At 42.2% G+C, this 18,716-nt stretch overlaps 1 protein-coding gene across 4 annotated transcripts in view; it reads left to right on the forward strand.

Annotated features, from left to right (window-relative positions):
- The window catches only part of grin3a (glutamate receptor, ionotropic, N-methyl-D-aspartate 3A), a 72,431-nt gene that overhangs the window by 38,250 nt on the left and 15,465 nt on the right, over positions 1–18,716 (forward strand). For all 4 annotated transcript variants that reach the window (XM_028417479.1, XM_028417480.1, XM_028417481.1 and 1 more), the window contains exons 5-8: positions 87–232; positions 12,118–12,233; positions 12,885–13,036; positions 14,043–14,204. In XM_028417479.1, coding sequence (XP_028273280.1) covers positions 87–232; positions 12,118–12,233; positions 12,885–13,036; positions 14,043–14,204 — 576 coding nt within the window. The remainder of the gene's footprint in view (positions 1–86; positions 233–12,117; positions 12,234–12,884; positions 13,037–14,042; positions 14,205–18,716) is intronic.

The following is an 18,716-nucleotide window of genomic DNA, read 5'->3' on the forward strand; positions in this document are numbered from 1 at the left end:
TAGTATTTAGAGGCCATACTACACACTTTCACAGTGCAGTATTTTCTTTCATTTAAAAGGTAGTGTTTCTTTCTCCCTTCCTGCAGTTGCACCATCCCTCTCAGGGATTCCGGTTTGCTACAGTGAGAGAGAGCAGTGCAGAGGACTATGTTAAGAAGAGTTTCCCTGAGATGCATGAGTACATGAGAAGATACAATGTCCCAGCAACACCAGATGGCATAGATCACCTCAAGTACGTCAATAACAAGTCACATAGCAGCTCTTTTAGCCCATTTATTTTTTACTGATCCTGGTTAACCTAATATCCATTCAGCTGGTTATCTCTTGAAGTCAGGATTACTAAAAATCTCATATTTTTTGGAAACAACAGTTTCATCATGGATTAATAATAAAATAATGTGCATGCATGCCCGAGGAAGGTAAAAATGAAAAACAAAAAAAACCCTTTACCCTGCTGTTGTTATTTAGACAAGCCTGTCTCTACTCTTCTCCTTACTCTGTGATCTACCATTGTCATCCTGCAGCTGCTTCAACATTCAACTGCCATCCCTGGGGAATTTAGCTGAATATAGTAAGAAAAGGCAGTTGGAATAAGGGCCAGGGCGGGTTCAGGACATATATTTGAATTGGATAAAACACGTTTTCTGAGCTTTCGAAACAACAAGTAATGACACTTATAAGGTCTGCAAGTGCCTTTAGACAACTTCCCTTTAGAATTTATTACAAGAGCATATAAAGCAACATCAGTACATCCTTTAACATTTATGAATTATTTTTTCTTGCATCTGTTAGGGAAAAGAAATTTTCTTGGTAATGGTTAAACATGAGAGTCAGGAGAAAAACACAAAGGAAATAGCAGGGGGTCCCCTTTTTGTCAATCGTAAACCTAAGTTGAAGATAAGTCCACGAGAATGATCACTGTCCCATACGAGTGACTTTATGACGCCCCATAAAAGCTTACACCTCTTCCCCCATGTAAGTTCACTTACTCCTATCAATCAAGTCCTAAACTCTCATAGGCTGTGGGTCAGATCTGGAGGTGACCAGGAAGACAAACTCACAGGAAGGGTGGGTCGTAAAATGGGGTCATGGAGATTAACACATTCTTTCAATCAAGATCTGGATTTACAACCTTAGCTTGATATCAACCAGAGCTGTCTCCAAAGAGCAGACAACAACTATTAGAGAGAGTGAATTACAAAAGTCTATGAGAAGAAGGAAATTACACACTTCTCAATACATTCAGTATACCTGTCTTCCTTTGATCTTCTGTAAAAAAGTAAAAGTACTCATAAAACACATTACAGTAATATGCATACAGAAATGAAAACTTCATATTAGGGACACACTTCTAGATATGTGGACCCACACCACATTACATCATGCAAAATAAAATCTTTCACCTAACACATCATGGGACAAATAATGCAGCAAAGAAAAAGGAAAAACAAGTTCGAAAGCCATCTCCACTTTATTTAATTCATTATGCTTGTCTTACTGAGTCTCCTTACTGAGACTATTCATCATCTGTGCCAAAATAACACTAACTGACCACTGTAACTGACAGATTGTGCGAAAGGTTTAACTTTAAAATTGCACACATTTGTACTTTATTATTTTACATTTCTATTTGCTGTAAATAATCCCCCTTAGAGAGACCTGCAAAGAGAGAGAGAGAGAGAGAGGCACAAAACTACGAGGAAGACAGCAAACAGTTTATGACATGAGATACAGAACCTTGTGGTGATTTTTCGTAACACAGTGGTCCCTCGCTATAATGCAGTTAACCCTTCACAGCCTCGCAGTTTTGCTGATGTTTTTGTGCAATTTTTAACTTTGAGAGTGTTTAAACAAGATTGAAGAGTGCAAATATTAATATCTGTCTAAGAAAAGTATAAGTGTGTAGTGAGAGGTTTTAAAAAAATCTATAACAATTGTAAAAAATAAAGCTTGACTACTTTGTGGATTTCACCTATTGCGGGTTATTTTTAGAACTTAACTCCCACAATTAACGAGGGACCACTGTAGTATAAAAATGGCATTCGCCTTCCCTCCTCCCATTTGTATGGTTTCTCCTGCATGGTAAGACAGTAAACGCAGATGACATTAGTTGTATTACTTTTACATACATATTGTAAGGATTAAAATAACTATGCCACATCCCTCTATCGCTAGTTTACTAATGGGCAGCATAGTTCTGCCCATTAGTAAACTAGTGAGGGCATTTTTGACTTCAGCAGTTTATTAGTGCAGCCAAAAACATTCAGTAGTGAAGCAGTAGTAGCCTAATTGTCCAATGGTTAACTAGTAAGGAGGAAAAAATTCCATGACTAGCTTTGACTAGTCATTTTCAAATTGTGTACTGTAAAACCTTCAAGGACTTGTCCCTAATTGTTAAAAGTTACTTAAACTTCGTAAGCACTCAACCCTCCAAGCCTGTTAGGGTTTTGGCCCACTGGGCCTTTTTGCAGTTTTTTTTTTCCTTTCAGGCATGCCAGGGCTCCCGGTGGCAGCAGCAGGTGGGGTGGAGTTCAGCAGATGATTCACACCGGATGGTTATCCCACCAGTACTTAACACCTGCATCTGGCCCAGTTCTGCCGCCAGTTCTTCGACAAATCTTCAGCAGTGCTTCCTCCCCGTGGCTGCTGCTCCCCTGGCGTGCCTTTCTCCACAGCAAGTGGCTGGACCTCCTCTAGAAGGATGTTTTGAGTTTGAGTACAATCGAACAGTGTAAATAAATCTAATTTTGTTTTCTGAATCCGCATCTGGATCCTCCTTTTACCCTAACCCTAACCCTGGCTTCTCTGAGCTTGAACCCATATTCATCGGGCTGGGCCAGCTTCCCACACCAGTCTTCTAACCTCTCCCCGCCTGGTTCACCCTGTCGGCTTCTACGGTGCCAGGAAGCCTCCGGAACAGGTGGTGTTGTCTGGAGTCCACCTGGGTGGAGTATCTGCCGAGACTCTGGAGATTTTGTACCTTGGTACTGGGGGCACCAGTTGGGCTCTGGTGGGGCCCCATCACAGCCACTAGGGGCTACCTGCTCGGACTTTGGGAAACCCTCATCCCAGCCTCTGGAGCAGTCTCGCCTCGACTAGTTCCGGACTTGGTGGGCCTCAGTTCCCAAATTCCTGTCTGGCCCTGGTGGGCTCTTGTTACCAAGTTCCTGTTGTGGCCCTGGCAGGCCTCTGTTCCCGAGTTCCTGTTCAGGTCCATGTGGGCCTTTGTTCCTCTTCCATTCCAGGTGGGCCTTCGTTCCTGTTCCAGTCCTGGAGTTCCTGGCTCGGTTTCTGAGTGGTTCTCAGTGGCCTGAATCTCCGTCTCTGCTAGTTACTGAGAGGTCCCTCACTTCCTGTTCGAGTTCTGGAGAGCCAAAGTCTCTGTCCCTGCTGGGCTCCTGTCATGAACTTGGCTTTTGATTTTAAACTTTGTTTCTTGATTATTTTTATGTTTAGTCTTCTGGGTTTAGTATTCAAAGTTTCTGGAGTTTGTTAGTTTTTTTTAGTAAGTTTGTTTCCTGGTGTACCTTTGTTACTTGTGTTTTTTTATGTTTTTTACCTTGGAAATAAACTTAGTTGTTTTTTTGCACCTGCCAACAGTTAACAAGTTAACTACCACACTAGTTAACTAGTAAGCTTGAAAAGGCATTTTTCACGTTTAAAAGTGAGGTATTTTTCATTACTACAGCAGGAAATCATGGTGTTTGATATTAAGGAGCTATAATAAATGCTAGGTGGGAATGTTGCTGGAAAACCAGTTGTAAGCTTTGAATCAAGCCACCTCGTCCTACTAGTTATAGTCCGACTAATTAACTGTTGGACTTTTTGCACCAGTTAACAAGTAATGTTGAATTTTGCAATAGTTAATTCTGTTTCTAGTGAACCTTTTGGATCTGAGTAGTTTCCTAGCAAAGGATTTTTGCTGCACAGGTTGACTAGTACAATCAAAAATGCCTTCACTAATAAACACATTTTGGCAATTACTAGTTTACTAGTGACCATTTTTGAGTTTCGCTAGATTGTCACAAGATTGTCTTATATAAGGAACAATACTTACTAGATTGCCAGACATATATTTTTACCAGTGATGAAAGTCTGACTGGATAATGGCAGCTGCCATAAGCAGTTTCTTTTTGTTAGAATACAGCTCCATTGCAAGTAGAGCAAATATTTTTATGATATTTCCAGGCCTGGGATTGCCCTTTAAACTAAATTAACGTTAAACTAAAGTAAGAATACTGCTCACTGTCAGCTGGTTTATGAGTTAAATACAGGGTAAAAAGTGGGGAATTATTATTTTTCATCCATATTTATCAAACATTCAGCCTCTCTTCACTCGATGCCCACAGCCTGGACCATCACACACAGGTATCAAAATGACTAGTTGCCCAAAGTGTTACACACAACCTTTTATGTTGCTTATTAAAATGTGAAAGCACTATCATTACCACTATCATTACTAACAAAGAATTATATTTATGTATAAAATGCAGTCCTGGTTTAGTACAGTGAAATATTTTTGTTTTGTCTGAATAAGCAAGGTCATATGTTTGATTCAGTACAAATGTAGTGCTCTAGTTTACATTAGTTTAATATAAAAAAATATAGAAACTGGGAAATTCTTTTTTTTCATACCATTTATCATCATATCCATATTGCAACTGTTTGTTCTCTGTAATGTTTAATGTTTGTGCATGTTTGTTTCCCTCTCTCTCCTTCATCCTCTCTGTCCTGTCTCCCTCTTCTCCTCTCTCTCCTTCATCCTCTCTGTCCTGTCTCCCTCTTCTTTTTCTCTCTCTCCTTCATCCTCTTTGTCCTGTCTCCCTCTTCTCCTCTCTCTCTCCTTCATCCTCTCTGTCCTGTCTCCCTCTTCTTCTTCTCTCTCTCCTTCATCCTCTTTGTCCTGTCTCTCTCTCCTTCATCCTCTTTGTCCTGTCTCCCTCTTCTCCTCTCTGTCTCCTTCATCCTCTCTGTCCTGTCTCCCTCTTCTTCTCCTCTCTCTCCTTCATCCTCTCTGTCCTGTCTCCCTCTTCTTCTCCTCTCTCTCTCCTTCATCCTCTCTGTCCTGTTCTCCTTCTTCTCCTCCTCTCTCTCTCCTTCATCCTCTCTGTCCTGTCTCCCTCTTCTTCTCCTCCTCTACCCGGCCGACTGTCAGCAGGAAGGTTCTTCCTATGAGCTGGTTCCTGCTCAAGGTTTCTTCCTGTTGAAGGGAGTTTTTCGTGACACTGTGGCTCTTAAGGGAGTTCAGGCTCTCTTTGAGACAATTTCTGATTGCGCTATATTAATAAAACTGAATTGGAATTGAATTGCAACCTTCCCCCTTACTTAATGACCACTTTTTTTAAATTTTTTTTTGAGTGGGGGCGCTCACAGAGGGGTCTCGCCTGGGGAGTAATTCAATGTAGAACCGCCAATTGCAGGAAGAGGCCAGGTTGAAAAGAAAGGTGTTAGAGGAAGTTGTGGCCAAATGTGGGCCCACTAAAAAGGCGTTGTAAGAGCTACCTGCCTTATTTGTTAACATTTTTTCTCCATTAGGCCGGTTTGGCCATGAAACTCCCTGGCTGAAAAAGTGGCCCACTCTGGCCCTACCCTCCACCCTCCCTCTTCTCCATTTTCCCTACCAAACATTTCCAATCACAAAAACATGGTACAACATAAAAATTAAAACAGCAATTCAGTGCCTCTCTATACAAATTTTTCAAAATGGCTATGACAATTTTTATTATTTAAAACAAAAAAAATAGTTTTTGTTCATGTTACTGCCCTCGAGTTTACATCAACATTCTCACTTACATCCCATCCTTCTGCTTGTGGGTATGTTGTCCTAAATGACCAAATAGCATCTTTTCTCGGTGCTGCCCTGAAAAGTTACAATGCGGCCACAGGAGGCTACTTTACTTTAGCAACATGCAGTGTGGTGACCTGTGTATTTTAAATATGTCAAGCTGTAACGTCTGGAATCTAATCCTGGGTTTTTGCTTTCCCCAAACAAAGGTGGATATCATTTTATTTCAATTATTGAATTGTTTAGGGGGTATTTCAACTGGAAGTGATTGAAAGAGGAAAAGCATGTTCATTTTCACTATCTCTATTCGATTGCACATGCTCATAGGTAATAATGACCAACGATTTAAGTCCATTTTGATATTGCTGGTTATAGGATTGTAATTAATATCTTAAATGGTTGAAAGATCTTTGGGAATATGGACCCCTAGGTATTTGATTGCCTTACCGTTCTATTTAAAATTACATATCCCAGTAATGTTTTGGTTCAGTAAGAGTCAACAGGATATCATCCACATATAAACAAATCTTTTTGCAAAATTGCAACTCCTCTTTTATTCCCTCTTTCAAATGATGAATAATATGTGTTTTTAAAACCCATTTTCCTCAACCTATCATGTTCGGTTTTTGAGAGATGTGTTTCTTGCAAAAAAATTATATCCTGTTTCTCTTTTTTTCATTGTAGCAATCATTTTACTTCTCTTTATAGGGCTGTGATACAAAGTGATAACTTTGTAGGTTTGATAACTTATTTCAACTAACAAAGGGAGAAAACATATATTCACCTGAGTATTCAAACTGACAAGATGACCTGAACAAATCAACTTCTGTCTTATGAACCAAGACAAAACTGAACATGTAACTACACATTTTACACTCAATTGACTTCCATTTATGAAGTATGAACTCAACTTCAAAATTTAACAATGAAGGGGCCCCATCCCATGCATGCTGATATCTCTGAATAGTGTTGTCTAATTTCAGAGCAGTGCACATCAGAGTTACACAAATCGCTTTGTCTCTGAATGTCCATGTTTACAGATCTGCTTATTGGCGCCTTTCAGCCCACAATGTTACTAAAATGTTTCTCTTACCAATCTCTTGCAGGTAACACAGTCTCTCTATTTACTACCTGACAGCCCTGTAGCATTCATGTCCCGCTGAAATGTTTTTAACTTCTCTTGGATTTGTCTCTGGCAGTCGCAGCGGGGTCTTGCACCTGCTTTTTCCCATGGATGGTGTCTGGGTCCGCTCGTGGGTGGGGGTCCCACGGCGGCCCCGGTCTTAGAGCTGTCCAATGTAAATCCCCTCTTCTTAAGGTCATCCACTGCCTCCATTGCACTGTTGTAGAAGACGGAGCCGGTGTCAAACAACTTTGAGCTTTGCAGGATACAGCATTTGAAAGCACAGCCCGTTCTCTTTTAACACCTTTCTGATGTCGGCATAGGCTCTCCTCTTTTTTAATATCTCGGTTGGATAGTCTTGTTCAAACAATACTCTTTTCCCCTCAAAACGCAACTCCCTCTTCTTCCAGGCAGATCGGAGAAGCATTTCTTTCATTTTAGATGAAAGTAGATTATCACAGACCTTGGGCTGGACCCCTGTGGTGGCCGCGGTCCGAAGGATCGGTGACACCGCTGTGTCCCCAGTACGGCCTCGGGGAGAGCCAGCTCCGAGTTAATGAACTTCTCAACAAAGTCCTGTATATTCTCCCCTTCAGACCCCTCAGGAATCCCATGAATACGTATGTTGTTCCTCCGGGATGGAGCTTCAAGGTCAGTAAGCTGGGTTTGAATGCTTTGCTGGACTTCCAGGGTGTGAGAAAGCAGCTCGCTAATGTCAACACTTTGTTCTTCCATATCCGCCACTCGTTGTTCCGTCTCTCCAACTCTTTCTGTTATTTCTTGCAGGTCTTTGCCGATAGCACTTAGTTTCTGGTTGATATCCTCTCTAAAATCTTTCAGCTCCTTCTTCAGTACTCCAATGGTTTCGAAGTATTCCCTCTTCATGTCGGAGCTGACTGCTTTAATCTCTGTGATAATGTTAGCTTGGATAGCATCCATATCCTCGTGTTTAGCTAAATTGCTTTGACAATTATTTATCGGTTGATGTTCTGGTCCTGTTGCGATTTTCCTTTTGTCTTTCTTTTTCTGCCCCTTTCCGTGCTTCTGACAGGTTATTTTAACTCACAACACTGATATTTCAGGAGGGAGAAACACAACTTAGCAGGAGCTCCTGACTTATGCTGCCGTTCTCTTCAGCTTCATCTTCAATCTTGTGTGAATAACTGGACTGATATTGCTTTGAGTAGGAGCAGACAGTTAAGTCTATGTCAGCGTGGCGAAGCAGAGCATGGAGAGTGGATTGACAAGAGAAGTCTTATCACATTTTTTTTCTCAGTTTTTACTGCAGCAGTTTAATGCTCCAGGTATATAATTGCAAAGATAAATAGATAAATCTCGATGGTTACTTCACCTGTACATTTATTGATATGGCCAATAACGGCCACTGTGTTGCTGCTTCTCTGAAGATGATCCACTTATACTAGCTTTCCTGCAGTGACTGCCAAACCTTTCTGACTGCTGGCTTGAACAAGCTATGTCATATGCAAGGTTTCATTTTCCAGAATATACAATAAAGGTCAGAGGTCAGGGTATTAATATCAGACCTGTCCTAATGCTGCCTAATAAAAACAACTTTATATTGTGTGGATAACAAGCATGCAATGTCTTCCTGTCAGGTTCGGCCAAAAGACAGGGCTCACCAGTAGGACTAGGGTTATGGGTGGGCCAAGCTACTCTCACTTCAAACCCTAGAATGTCTCTTCCGGTTGTTCTGTGTCCACACTCTGTCTCCTTATTTTCTCTGATCGATTCTGGGGCCGACAACAATTTCATTAATGCCTGCAGCAGAACAAACTCCCCTCCGTGCCACTAGAGGAGCCAGTCCGCGCTACCACTCTTGATGGGCGTCTCATCACCACGGTAACGCATCAAACTCTTCCGTTAGAGGTAATCACTTACGGTAATCAGAGGGAAGTGATTACTTTCTTTGTTATTGATTCACCGAGTGCGCAGCTAGTTTTCGGCTATCCCTGGCTTGAGCTACATAGTCCTCACATTGATTGGCGCAACCGCAAACTCCTTAGTGGAGCCCGTTCTGTCACGCTAACTCTCTTCGCTCTGCTAACCCACCGGCTCCAACTAAAGCGGTTACTACTCCTGAACCTCTCAATCTACCGATCTATCGACGCTGTACCTACTGAATATCATGATCTAGGTGAAGTATTGAGCAAGTCCAGGGCTTTAACTTTGCCACCTCACCGACCATATGATTGTTCCAAGGCAGAGAAATGTGAATTCCATTCTCCATCTGTAAGTTACCTGGACTTTATTATCCACGAGGGACAGGTGGAGGCAGATCCTGAAAAGGTCAGAGCAGTAGTCGAGTGGCCCAGACCAACTACCCGTCATAAGCTCCAGCAGTATTTAGGATTTGCCAATTTCTACAGAAGGTTTATCCGCAACTAAAGTCGCATTGCTCTTCCCTTAACTCAGCTCACCTCCACTCTTAGACCGTTTGTATGGTCTCCCCCAGCTGAGGAGGATTTTTGTGAGTTAAAGGCCCGTTTTACCTCAGCTCCCATCCTGATCCAGCCTGATCCCACTAGACAATTTATTGTAGAGGTAGATGCATCCGATTCGGGGGTGCGGCTCTGTAGAAGATGATAAACTTCACCCCTGTGCTTTCTTCCCACGCCACCTCACCTCTGCTGAGCACAACTATGACAACTATAGGTAACCGTGAGCTGCTCGCAGTGAAGCTGGCTCTCGAGGAATGGAGACATTGGCTGGAGGGAGCCGAGCAACCCTTTGTGGTTTGGACCGACTACAAGAACCTTGAGTTCATAAGAGGAGCTAAGAGACTGAAGTCTCGCCAAGCTCGGTGGCAGCTATTCTTTACCAGGTTTGACTTCACCCTCACCTACAGACCTGGTATCCGTAATATTAAACCTGAGGCTCTCTCCTCTTTCAGCATGAAAACCCTGGTGTGTCCCCTGAGACGGAATCCATCTTACCTGCCTCCCGGGTTATTGGTTCTCTTACCTGGGAGATTGAGTCTACCGTCAAGGAGGCCCAGCGCCAAGATTGTGGACCGCTTCTCTAAATCTGTACATTTTGTCCCACTCCCCAAGCTTCCATCTCCCTTTGAGACGGCTCAACTTCTGGTCACCCACTTCTTCCGGCCCCATGGCATCCCTACTGACAGGGGTCCTCAATTCACCTCCGGTGTTTGGATGGCATTCTGCCGGGCACTGGGGGCCTCCTGTCGTCGGGCTTCCATCCTCAGACGAGCAGACAGACGGAGCGGGCCAATCAGCATCTGGAGTCTACTCTGCGCTGTGTGGTGGCCACTAACCAGGGATCCTGGATTTCCTATCTTCCCTGGGTTGAATACGCCCACAATTCTCAGTCCTGTTCTGCTCCTGCTGCTCCCTTCGAGGCCTCACTGGGTTATCTGAGCGGAGTACTGGGCTGATTGGTCTCACCTGTTCCTCATCTGCATGCAGTTCCCCGCCTACTTAAGGACTTCACTTACCTGCCTTGTCGCGGTAATCAGACTGACTGTTGTGCCTTTTTCTGCAAATACTTATCCGTTGTTTCTGCCTCCTAGGAGCCTCAGCCCGGGCCCATCCAGCTCCCCGGTGCAGTCTTCAGAGCGCCGGCAAGATACTCGCCTTCGTGGTTGCTTTCAGTTTTGTCTCTAAGACTTTCACCCTAATGGTTGCCTTTTGTTTCTTTTGAATAAACCTAACTCCTTTTTGAGACCAGCACTTGGATCTGATTCTTATTGCCTCATAACCCCCCCTCCCCATCACGAGCTGTGGCGATTTGGCCAGTGGTGGGGAAAAAAGCAGCAGATAGAAGCAGAGACATGTCAGTGCAACAAATCTGTCAATGTATGTAAAAATTGTTAGTATGCTGTAACCTAGTGTTTACAGTAGGTGGCACTGTCCACAGATGTCCACACATGGTCGGGGTTGGGTCTGTATCACATGTAAAAAATGTGAGGATTTTAGGAGTATCCGTGGTGAGTTATACCAGTTGCAGTACCCTATTTGTCCACTGGGTGGAGCCAGACCCCATCAGAATAGTGGAGACCTGTTTGTGTGTCAAACATCCAAAAACATTGGATTCATGCATAAAAACTGTCAAACCGCAGTTACTTCTGGTTTCCTGTAGGTGGCGCTGTGCAGGTGACTCATAAGCATGCAGACTTGTCCGGGGAAGGACCGGTATGAAATGAAAAAAATTTGAGGATGTTAGGACGATACACGGCGAAGTTATAAGCAGTTGATGTTTGATGGTGATTGCCACCGGCATGGGCAGCCTGATGAAAGTTTGAAGCCGTATGGAGCAAGTATGCGGGCATGAGAGCCATTCGAAGTTTAATGGCTAAATCATGAATCGTCGCCAGACTTTGGCAAGTCACAGAGGCCTTTAACTTAGAGAACTTTTGATCAGCAGGTCCTGTAGGTCACATCCACCGAATATTAAGTCATTCAGGCGAAATCCCTAGGAGGTTCGTCTACATACCAAAGGTGGAAATCGCTTAAATTTGACCGCCAAAATGGCTGACTTCCTGTGTGGTCTAGATCAATGGTGCAAGAGACTTTTATGTGCGTGTGGACGTTGAGCCATTTTGCCCCGCCCACTTACGAGACCCCCATCAGTTGCTGGGACACGCCCCCGAGAACATGTTTATGAACTTCATGATCATAGAAGGTCGTTAAGGTCATTAAAAACTCAAACGTAATCTCACAGCAAAGGATCGACAGTCACCGCGCCACCACACGGACACCATTGCACGCAGCTTCACGGCCTTCATAGTGTATCTTCACCAGTTGGGAAGGTTGTAGAGCAGAAATGAAGTTGATGGTGCCAACTATGTAGGAGCAGTACATGTCAAAGTAAAAAGAGGTCATTTCCTGTTACCAGTAAGGGGCGCCATGAGTAACTCAGGGTTTCAACATGTGGAGGCATTCAGGGCGGAGCCCTCATCATGCTCATGAAGTTTGAAGACGTTTGGAAGAAGTATGCAGGCGTGAGAGCCTACTACAATTACAATAGCAATATACAGCAAATTACAGGGAATGTTCTGCTCATCTCAGGGAGAAAAGATGGCACTTACAGGTTAATGTAGTGAGAATGTTCATAAAGACTGCCAGTCTGACATGAAGTCAGTAACTGTAGCTTTAAGTTTATAAAACAAAAATTTGCTGTCTCCTTGTTACATTATTTGTTGCTGTTATATCTTGCTGTACATTTGCAGAGCTGACCCTCAGAAACTGGATGCATTCATCATGGACAAAGCTCTGCTCGACTATGAGGTCTCCATAGATGCAGACTGTAAAACGCTAACAGTTGGTAAACCCTTTGCAATAGAAGGTAAACGAACCCCGGAACAAATTTCACTCTTATAAGCTACAAAATCATTCTGTATACAGCCCACTGTATATGTATGTGTTTTCTAATTAGGACTTTAAGAGGTGTTTTTTTATAATTACTGGCTATGACAGGAGTTGTCCAAAATGTAACAATGCCAACTCAAAATTTCCACAGTGGTTAATCTTTTGGCTTTCAAAAGCTTAAATTCTCCACTGTCACCTGTTAATCCCTGGTCCATTTAGCAGGCTTCTTCCTCTCACAGTGAAAATGTTCCCATGGCTGTTGCCTCCATTACAAGCTACATTAGTCCCAGATTCCTGTGCTGTTGTTAATTACTTAATGCACCTTTAAGCCTTCAGGATACAATACAAATGAATGTATGCTTCTTATCGAGGCAAGGTAGTTTTCTAATTGGCTGTTGCCACTTTGCCAGCATGTTAAGTTATTAGATGCATTGACCTTGTCAAGATTATGTATTTCAAAGTGGCAGCACTCCCAAAAGTCTGCCCAGCTCAGGTTTTCCATACAGCTCAAAAAGAGGAAACAATATATCAGCAGTATATGTGTGTCAAATAGTCAAAAGATGTTTGCTATTTTCACAGAACTGCTTGTGAGCTTAGGAGACTTTTTTGTGTTTGTGTCCACTGGCAGGTTATGGTATTGGACTCCCCCAGAACTCTCCACTTACTTCAAACATCTCAGAGCTTGTTAGTCAGTACAAGTCAGATGGCTTCATGGACTTGCTGCATGACAAATGGTACAAGGTTGTGCCCTGTGGGAAGCGTAGTTTTGCAGTAACTGAGGTAAGAATAAAGTCGGGTGTGGTGGAATTGATGGCTCATTTATCCTATTGTTCTTTTAGCATTTTTTTGGCTTATTGTTTCACCATTTATCTGGCCATACTCTGAAAAACCTTCCCCAACACTCCTCAGCCTCCCCATACATGAATTTATTCTGTCTTATTCAGACTGTTGCCTTTGGCCCTTCAGCAACTTAACAAACTGTCTCCCCGTAACTCTCAGCCCTCTGATCCACTCTATTCAGCTATAACCAGGGTCTTACTCTCTATTACCAGTCTAGCCATCTCTCCACCCAGCTGTGATGCTGGCATGCCTGAGAGTACCTCCTCTGTCAGTACAGACCATACACTTTGTGGGCATATGTGCTTTACTCATTTTTTATTTATAGTATTTCTATTTTTAATGCTGCTGTGTGGCAGGCAAAATGAACCCTGTGCACATTAAATAGTTGTGAAGTTTGCTACTTGACCAGTATATTGATTGTGTTGTTTTTCTGTGTCATTGAAGTTTATTTAGAGCTGTAACAGTCATGAATGTGTATACTTTTAACTCTCACATTGTAGGTATAGCAAACTACAGCCTAAATGGTGTTTGCTTGCATATACCAAAAAGAACACCGGACACCATCAATAACAATTCATGTGCAATGCAAACTACTGGGAAGGCTGGAGAACTTAAGTCCTGCTCAGCACTTTAATTTTTTTAGCAGTTTTTTTGTTCAGATAATTGCTTGCTACAACAACAGCAGCAGCAGCAAGCCGGCAATTCTAAAAAGATGAAAAATCTAATAGATTTACTACCTTGGCCAGTCTTGTCATTATTTAATTACTTACCATTAAGTAACATCTAGTACTATGAGGTGTGATGAAAACAGAGAGTGGGTGTGTTGACAAAAATGGTAGCATAGAGGAGGTGTACATATTGTGTTTGTGCACATAAGTTTTGTGTAATATTGTATGAAAAAGTTTTTGTGTCTGTCATCCACTAACTCTGTATTGTCTTTCTCCAGACGCTGCAAATGGGTATAAAGCATTTCTCTGGTCTGTTCGTGATGTTGTGTGTGGGTGTGGCCTTATCTCTTCTCACCACAATAGCAGAATACATTGTGTACAAGCTGGTGATTCCAAGGGTGAAGGAGCCACGCTTCAAATACTGGCTGCACACAAGTCAGGTACTAAACTGTGTATTTGTACTGAAGTGACATGAGTCACACAAAACCTAGTTACAGATTTTAGTAAATCCACTTGGAATGATGAAAGAACATTGTTTTAAGTCATGTTTGTATCCATTCTTTGAAGTCTGTCTTTTGTGTAAACAAAAAAATCCTAAAAATTATCTGGGGTCTCATTTGATGTCAGTTTAAGTGGGAACTCTGAGTATGTTCAGCTTGGAATCAGGGAAACTTCAAGTCAACCATTTTAATATGAGAGGTAAACCTGAGATAGAGGAGTGGGTAAGCCCGTTTCATAACTCGAAAAGAAATTAATCCAATCTTACTCATGCTGTCTTGGCAAAGAAAATGCTACTTACCTACTATATATCTTGGATCTCTCCTGTCAATTGAAATATGACAAAGGAAACCTTAAGGGTAAGTTGATCTAATTCAGTAGGTAAATTTAACTGTGTGTTGTTATGAATATTCAATAATCTAATATATTTAAAGGCGTTTGCTTTGTAACATGAGACAAAAACAGAGAGAAAAAAATATTGTTTCTCAATAAAAAAGTTTGAATTACCATCCAAGCACATCCCCAACCATGCCTTCTCTCAACTACTTCAATACAATCATTTATACTACTATTTTACTAACCAACCAATTTAATCAGTCTTTACAAAGAGTATATGTACATCACAAACCCTGGTTACACTCACTGAAATAAAGCTTTGAATGAATGAACCCATAATCAAGACAATAGATAAAGTGGTTCAATACTGATTCATCACTACCTGATGCCCTTAATCTCCCTTCTATGGCGCTGGAGCCTGGGAATAGCTTTTACAAGTTCTTACAAGAACTTGTGTAAGTGATCCAAAAGTCACTTGACAGCCCCTGTCTAAGTGTCAAGTACCATGGTACAGTGACTATACTAGAGTAAAATGACTGCGCAACTGGTACTTGACACTTAGATAGGGGCTGTCACTGTACCATGGTACAGTGACTATACTAGAGTAAAATGACTGTGCAGAGCACTAAGTGCTCCAGAGCAGGTGAACAGTGCTGGAAAATAACAGTCACGTCAGTACACCAACCAGTGTTCGTACAGAAACAGACACCTACACCTTTAGTTTTGCTGGAAAGTTCCTTGTGATGATCCACTTGGAGAAGCTAAAACACAAAATGAAGAACAAAATGAATTTCAGTTTCTTCGTATCAGCAGTGTACGAGTGTACGTTTGAGAGAAAAATCTTGTGTGGGTTAATGGCAAGGTGATTATCAAACCCCTAACATGTAAAGCAGTCGGCCTCTTACAGGGCACAACTGTGTTTTTTGATGTCATTGTGGAGAGCTTTAGCTTGAACTGGTATGTTTTCTGTAAGTACAGCCTTGGCTGTTTGAACTTTGTGTATCCATGAGTGCATACACAAGAATGCACGTATGGCTGACATACACTGGGATGATTGGTTAAGTATGAGTGGCTTGTGAATTAATACGCTGCTCTAAGAGGTGCTGCTGTTTTGTCTTCGTGTCTTGGCTGCGCTGTGGACCTTAATGCTTGATCTCCTCATCCTTCAAAGACACACATTGATGGAGCATTAAGTCTATTTCTTCATCTAAGCATTCACGCTGCTTGTACACTTGTTGTAGTGCTTTAGCAGTGTTTATCTTTTGATTGTCTTTAGACATTTCACTTGTCTGTGTTTGGCTTCAAGCAGTTTTTTTTCTCTCTGCATCTTCAGATAACACCCTTTCTCCTTATATCCTCCTTCCTTATATTCACTGCTCTTAGGGAGATGTGGGCCTCATGGTTGTCAAGGATTGGGAGCTATATATGGTCAATGGAGCAGTTGGTACACTTCACCAAATATTTGAGGAAAACATGCTCATTGATCCAAGGATCCAGAAGGTGTTTGTATCTAACCGTTGTGAAGATAATCATAGGAGGTGCTGCATTGCCATCAGTATTGACTGCACACAAGCTCTTCTCTTTCTTCTTCTTCTTTCTTCGTTTTCTGTCGCTATCTGCTTTGCGGTGTACTGTAGTCACATCTGTTTCATCAACATTATAAATCATGTTTAGAAGAAATTTATACCTGAAAAACATAAATCAGTTTTTTGACATGGGCTGCAAGCTCTTTTTCCATCTCTTCCCTAATAACTCCTTAAAGTGCTGTTCCACTGTTTTAATGTCCTTTTCCACTTTGTTTTGTATGGATCTGAGCAGGGTTGACCTGTCAATATTTCTCTTCTTTGCCACTGCTCTTATGGAATTTCAAACTTTACCTCAGAAGCTGCTCTCTCCATTTCCTCAAGCAGTGTTGAGGCTCAGCTTGTCTCCTTTGTGTAGCCTATGTTCATGGTGTATATGTCTTTTGTATATGTATACAAAAGACAGGTCCTCCAGCCAGTAGGTGGCGCAGTGACTGTAGCATATCAGCATATCAATGCGTGCAAAGTCAGATGTTCAGTATGACTGCAAAGTTTCATCCACATAGGATGAATTTGTGAAAGTGTGGGGAGTGAAAAATGCAAAATGGCCTAGTTTTTTCAAAATGGTGGACTTCCTGTGCATTTTAGAGGATACCTCCAAGAGACTTTTTTTTCTCATCTAGAGGTGATAAATATGTCTACCGATTTTCGTGTGTATAGCTCAAACAGGGACTCAGATCCCATTCTAGGGGTGCTGCTCAGCCATGTGGCCACGCCCGCATATATAAGGTGATAAGGTGATAACCTTGAGGAGTTCGTTCAAATACGAGGTGTGGAACATGGAAATCAGCCTGAACACAACTCAGCTCATATGCACAGGAAATTGATAAATACATCAATTTCCTGTGCGTTGGTGAAGAGTCAACTTCATGGTGGCGCTATAGCCAGACTGAGTTTTTGATAACTTTTGGTCCCTAACCCCATAAGGGTAAGTGCACCAAATTTCGGCCCTATCAAGCAAATCCCCTAGGAGGACTTTGCAAAAGTGCAGGGAGTGCAAATTGGAACATGGCGAGGTTTTTCCAAGATGCCCTATAGGGGGTGGAATTTTTTTTTCCAAAAGCGTGTTTCCTGGAGTGAGGAGATACATATGTGTACCAATTTTCATGGCTGTAGCTGTTACACTGAATTTTTGCAAATTTTAGGGGGTGCTCCAGAGCCATTTGGGAAGTTGCAGTCGCAGCGACTGTCACAACCTGGTGTTTGTTTATGGTTTTGTTTTCCTTGTTTTGGGTTTTTAGTTTAATCTGTGTGATTTATTGTAATTCTTTATGTAGTTGTTAGGCTTGTGTCCTGTTCTCTGGGTTTTTGTTTAGTGTCTCGTTGTCTTGCCTGGTCCCTTTGTATATAGTCTGTAGCTGTGTCCCAATTCAGGGTCTGCATCCTTCGGAGGACGCAGCCTACGCGGTCTCAGGAGGCCGCGTCCTCCTGAGGATCCTCCGGAGGATCCTCCACCGTTGGTAAATGGGACAGTCTGGCCTTCAAATCACTTCCTGATTGTGGCGCGACGTCATAAATTTTGCCCCGGGAAAAACAAAAGCAGCGACAGCGACACAACACGGACTACACAACAAGCGGGACAACAGTGTGGATTTAGACATTTGGAATATTTTAATATATTTATTTGTTGTTGGAGGAAGAGGAGAGGCGGCTCCAGCGGCAGCAAAACCGGTGACGGCTCATTTTCTTCAGGCTGGGAGAGCGCAGTGGGAGGTGACGGTAAGCTGCTGTTTAACCATATTATTGATCATAATTAATATACCAGTTACTGAGCAAACGCTAGATATATAACCAGTAGATAGACAAATATGATTAAATGTAATTTATATTTGATTCAATCGTAAGACTTGATACAGGGTCTGTATTAAACCACTGCTTTAATGTGTCATTAAGCATCAGGTCTGTCACTGCACCAGAGAATTACTGCTGGGTGGAGGAGAGTGGGGCTCCCTGCAGGACCAGCTGTCTGTCCTGGAGGAGGTGTACTGACCATCATCACCTCTGGAGGGTGAGGATACATATTTTATAGCTATTCATATTTTAAGCTGCTTTGGAAGCCGCTCTGTTGAAGTTATTATTTTTATTTTTGCCCTTTTTAAAAACATCTTTAGTAACATGGCAGCCGCCGATCGTCAGCTCTGCAAACCCTGATGGACGATGTGGTGGACAGAGGAGACAGGCACCCCCCTCCCCCAGATGATGTCCCACTCACAGCCAGAGGACTCCAAGGTCTTCACCGTGGCATCGTCCAGTCCAGCAGCACCAAGGACTCCTGCTCAGCCAAACATTTATATATATGTTCTTTGTGAATAGTATTTTCTGCTGATCTTTATAAATAATAAACTGCACATTTTCATAATGCCCACTGGTAAATAGTTAGAAATGTTCTGTGTCTTTGTAAATATTGTACATAACAGAACAATAAATGATTTACTGTGGCCACTGAGAAGTTGTTCAAAAGTTTACTTCAATTATAAATAGGTAATGAAACACATGATGTAACAAGGTGAGAAGAGTTTAAGAACACAGAGACAA

Source organism: Parambassis ranga, chromosome 12 (assembly GCF_900634625.1).
Source record: "Parambassis ranga chromosome 12, fParRan2.1, whole genome shotgun sequence".
Taxonomy (NCBI): domain Eukaryota; kingdom Metazoa; phylum Chordata; class Actinopteri; family Ambassidae; genus Parambassis; species Parambassis ranga.